At 47.2% G+C, this 5,192-nt stretch overlaps 1 protein-coding gene across 1 annotated transcript; it reads right to left on the minus strand.

Moving 5' to 3' along the window:
- Positions 1 to 4,295: 4,295 nt before the first annotated feature.
- LOC120663901 lies at positions 4,296 to 4,992 on the minus strand. The gene has a single exon (XM_039942846.1). It carries the CDS (start codon positions 4,941 to 4,943, stop codon positions 4,470 to 4,472), a length of 474 nt encoding a protein of 157 aa, XP_039798780.1. The 5' UTR covers positions 4,944 to 4,992; the 3' UTR covers positions 4,296 to 4,469.
- Positions 4,993 to 5,192: the final 200 nt, after the last annotated feature.

Genomic DNA, 5,192 nt, shown 5'->3' on the forward strand with positions numbered 1-5,192 from the left:
GGACATCATCATTCCGAGGGAGACGTACTTACAGGCGAAGTAATTTGACGGCTCGGGGAGGGCTCCCCTCCAAGGTTAACCTAACCGGTGGGAACCGGTCCGGTTTGACCGGTTACCGGTCAAACCGGTCCGGTCCGGTTCCGGTTCCGGCCGGTACCCAACCGGCCAAAATTCAAATTTTAAATTTGAATTCAAAAAATGAAAAATTCCCAAAAAATTCCTAAAAATACTTCAAGGTGTGATGAATCTAATGGTGTCAAATTTTCTCAAAAATTCATTCATTTAGTATAGTTTGTGGGAATTTAAAGTTAAATCAAAAAAGAAAAAGAAAAAAAATGGGCCGGCCCATGAAGGCCCACCGATCAAACCGGTCAAACCGGCCGGTAAACCGGTCAAACCGGTCGGTAAACCGGTAAAACCGGCCGGTAAACCGGTTGCACGGGAGCTTTTGAATTTCAAACCGGTCAAACCGACCGGTAAACCGGTAAAACCGGCCGGTAAACCGGTCAAACCGGCCGGTAAACCGGTCGGAACCGGTTGCACGGGAAAATTTGAATTTATTTGAATTTGAATTTGAATTCAACCGGTTTCCACCGGTAACCGGTCAAACCGGTCCGGTAAACCGGAACCGGAGCCCGGCGGTTACCGGAAACCGGTTGGGAAATAAAACCCTGCTCCCCTCCCGGGGCACGTCTCATCACTCGAATAAGGCGGAGGCCCTGGGATCCACCGTTTTATCGTCCAGTTACTCAGGTAACGCTCTGGGAAGGGCACCATCACCCCCGGAGCGAGCCACGGAAGGGATCACGACATCCCGGGATGACTCCGGAAGGCCCGCAAGGTCATCCCGGGGAAGGACAAGGTCTGGCCCACACGTCTATCTTCTGCCAAGGCACGAGGGCACCAACATGTGTAAGGATCGTGGCCCAAGAATGGAGTTGAATTGGGATTTTTTTCAAATTTCTATCTAGTCTTTAATCTAGACTAGTATTGCCCAAACTATAAATTTAAAATCTAGTCACTAGAGCATGCTAACATAAAGTTCTTAAGTAGGTAAACACACTATCATAATCATGTTGCTTAAAAGATATCACACTAGTAAGATCAAAACCTAAGCAAAAGATCACACTACCATGCAAGTTGTCCTAGTCAAACTATAAGCAATCAAAGACAAGAGTAACAACAAAAGGATTTAATTGCTTGAAATAAAAGTGAGAGACACGAGACAACCGGATTTTTTCCCGTGGTATCGAGGAGTTGACGCTCCCCCTAATCCACGTTGGAGCACCCACACAAGGGTATAGCTCCCTTGCTTCACCAAGGAGCAAGTGATCACTAAGAATGCTCTTTCTCCATCTCCCGGAACGGCGAGCTTCACACCGTGTACAATCTTATTGTCTTGGGGCTCCCACAAACACCAAGAGCTCACCAAGAACCTCCCGATCACCAAGACCGGCTAAGTGCCGTCAAACACCAAGAGTAACAAACTCCTAAACCTTCACTTAACCTACACTCAGTTGGCCCAAGCTCAAGCACACTTACTACACTTGCAAATGATGGATTCTTCAAGGTTGAAGCACAAATAAAATGCTAGATCTTCTCTTGTTTGTTCAAAACACTTTCTCTTCTTCTCAAGGGTGGCCTCAAGTATTCAGGGTGTCAAAGGCAACTGAAATGAGCCATGGGGTGCCCTTATATAGAGTGGAAAGAGTTACATAGCCATTGGAAGTCCATTGCAGAAAAACCGTGAGCACCGGAAGAACCGATGGGTGTCAGATTTGAAGCGTCGGTTCAACCGGTCTCTCTGTGTCTAAATTGTAGCCGTTGGGGTTCTGACACAGTATCCAGGCTTGCGTCATTGCACTGGTGCATGCTCCGTAGGTGCATCGGTTCAACTGGTGCTGAAGAGGTTCACTGATCAACTCAAACAAGCTCTCTGGAACATAGGACGTCTAATGCACCGGTGCTTTGATTCTGAAGCATCGGTTCAACCGGTGCTGAAGAGAAGTTGAAGTCCACCAAAACATGCTCTCTGGAACAAGGTACATCAAATGCACCGATGCTTATCTTTTGACCATCGGTTCAACCGGTGCTATAGAGTTATTTGACTTGATTCTTGCCTGCATCCAGAGACAATAGACCGACAGGGCATCGGTCCTTCCGCCAAGCATCGGGTGCTCCGATGCTAGGGCACCGGTTCAACCGGTGCTGCTGTTTTTCATTGTTTTCAGCTGAATTGACATGAATTTGAATGTAACTTCGATTGTTTCTTCTTCCAAGTGTTGTGTTAACTTCTATTGACCATCTTGAGCTGTTTGAGCGAGTGTGCAAGATTTCTAAGGCCAACTCAATTTTGATCAAGCTACTAACTCATGAACCCCTCTTAATAGTACGGTCAAGAACTAAAAACTATAAACCCTATCTAAATCAAGTGTCCTTCATCTCCTTGTGACACTTGAGACTAGAAAAGTCCTTAATCTTTGAAATTGAGTCCTTGGCATGCATGATTGTTCCGAATTGAGGGGTCTCTTTTCACATTCCATATGAGATTTAACTAATCATTAATATTTCCTTCAAAACATACGTTAGTCGCATACGGTTGTTATTAATCACCGAAACTTACTATTAACATCTATCGGTCTAGATGCACTTCAACATGCAACATGTTCGGTTAGATATAAGCGGCTGGTCTTAAGCTGCTGCTGTGCTGAAGCGGCTTGTGAATGGAAGCAGCGAGTGCAACCTTAGCGGACAACAAGGAACAGGCTCCAGCCCAGCCACCTGTGCCCAGCCGTACAGGCTGATGGACGGTGCATGAGATCGAGCGCCGCATTCGCATAGACAAACAGTAAGAAACTCCCTGTGAGAAGAGTAGTATAAATAGAATATGATCCTAACATGTAAGGGGATCGAGTCCGATCACCAGAACTTAGGCACTAGGAGCTTAGTGATAGGACGAGACCAGCAGTAATCCATCTCACAGAGGATGTAACGTGTTATGTCCCCCCGTCGGTTTAAACCTATCTAAATCCCTGTGTCATCCACCCTTTTCACCTGAGTGATCCTACTACGCGATACACCTCTGGCCGAATCTCTAAACGGAGTTTCACATGAATTCCTGCTAGCGATGCTCACCTACCGTCGGCGTCACTGTAGCAAATCATAGATTAATTAGACTCATTTGATTCATCCCACGAATTAGCACCCATCTGTACAAAAAAAATTATAAATGTATTTTATTTGATACTCCTAAATAGTAAAATTCCTTCTAATGTGATAGGGACTGAATACAAATTCCTAGAAAGGGTCTCAATTATTTGGTAACTGAATCTAGATTAGAGAACGGAGAGAATTGGAGATCATGAACTGTCATACTAAGAGCATCTCCAACAAATTACTCGTTCCTCTCTCCAATATAAAAAATTGATATTTTGGTGATAGAGATACTCTAACAGATTACCAATCTGATCCCCATTCACTCTGTTCGGCAGCTCCAGTAGCCTCCAGTCCAACAGTGTTTTCCTCTCACACTGCTCCAGCACCAGCTTTCAGCTACCAGCCAGCCAACATTATTTTTCTCTCGTACTACTCCAGCCACCAACTCCAGCCCAGCGAACAGAGTGATTATCTATAAGTTTTTGGCAATCACCAAAACACACCTCTGTCTCACCTTAATGAAGGGGATTTTTCTTCTACCCTATTTTTGGTGATTGAATTTTGGTAATCTGCTGATTGAATTTTGGTAACCTGCTGCAGCAATCATTATCTAAAAAATAGCTATCGGTAATAGAGTAAGAATATTTAAGATATGAGTAATCTGTTGCAGCAGATGCTCTAAGAAATTATTTAAGATATCTAAAAAATCTGCTGCAGCAATCTTTCTCTTCAGGAATGAAAAGAATCAACAGTTCAACACGTTTGACCCACTCGTTCTCTCGCTTCGATGGAAATAACGGCACAGTAATATTCCACTGCAGCAGAAGTAGAATGCCTAGCCCCTGTTTAGTTCCCTTCAAAATTCCAAAACTTTACAAGATTTCTCATCACATCGACAAGATTCCCCATCACATCGAATGTTTCAACGCATGCATGAAGTATTAAATGTAGCTAAATAAAATAACTAATTACACAGTTAGATTGTAATTTGCGAGACGAATCTTTTGAGCCTAGTTAACCCATGACGGGACAATAATTATCAAATACAAACGAAAGTGCTACAGTGTTTTACACCCAAATCTTTACGCAACTAAACAAGGCCCTAGACGCCATTCACCCTACCAAATTACTGAGTTCAGTGACCGAATATGCAATAGTTGCATAGATTTGACTTTCGTTGAATCCGTTTATAATACACGCTTAGTTTATTTTCGAAGAGACCTGGATGTTCATTCATTTCTGATTAGGGAATCGAAATGCCACTTCGATACAGGGATTTGAAGCAGACAAGAATCCAGCAGCGACGGCTAGCGCTAGACGCGGCGGCGCCTCACAGGCGTTTCCTCGAGCACCTGTCGAGCACCGCCGGACGAAGCGTGATCCACCCGCTGCGGCCTCTCCTCTTCCTTCTTGCCGAGTTCGTCGCGGAGGGCGCCGAAGTCCAGCATGTACCCCTCCACCTCGCTGCCCTCCGAGTCGTCGCCCTCCTCGCCCGCGGCGTCCGGCTCCGGGATCTCCTCGCGCGCCCACTCGTCCGGCTCCTCCTCCAGCTCGCCTTCGGAGGTGGAGTACCCGTCGGGCCTCGCCGCCGGGATCCGCCGCGCCATGTGCCGGTAGCCCCGCGCGCCACCCAGGTGCGGGAGCCCGCGGCGGGGTTGGAGCTGGGCCCGCGGGTGGTGGCTCCCCAGCTGCGCCAGCGGAGGCAGAGGCATCGCCGGCCTACGGGGGAGGCGGCGGAGCCACGCCGCCGCGTGCACATCGAGCGTGGAGGCGGCGCGCCGGAGCATGTCTCGCCGCGACCGTGAGGAGGGCTCGGGTGTGGGGGTGTGTGTGGGTGGGGGGGGGGGGGGGGGGGGGTGGGGGGATCAATTAGGGATGGGAAGGGGTCGGTTAAGGTGCGGGCAGAGCACTGCTCGCGATAATACCTGAAATTATAAAATATATTTGTACCGCGAAGTCTAGCCGGTATACCCGTATCCATACCCACCAGATACGGGACGGGTTTCGGGTATCCATCAAATATTTTAATAATAGCA

Source organism: Panicum virgatum, chromosome 3N (assembly GCF_016808335.1).
Source record: "Panicum virgatum strain AP13 chromosome 3N, P.virgatum_v5, whole genome shotgun sequence".
Classification (NCBI taxonomy): Eukaryota; Viridiplantae; Streptophyta; class Magnoliopsida; order Poales; family Poaceae; genus Panicum; species Panicum virgatum.

Bases quoted from the DNA above. Each gene is read 5' to 3' on its own strand.
- LOC120663901 (XM_039942846.1), bottom strand. From the start codon at position 4,943: ATGCTCCGGCGCGCCGCCTCCACGCTCGATGTGCACGCGGCGGCGTGG.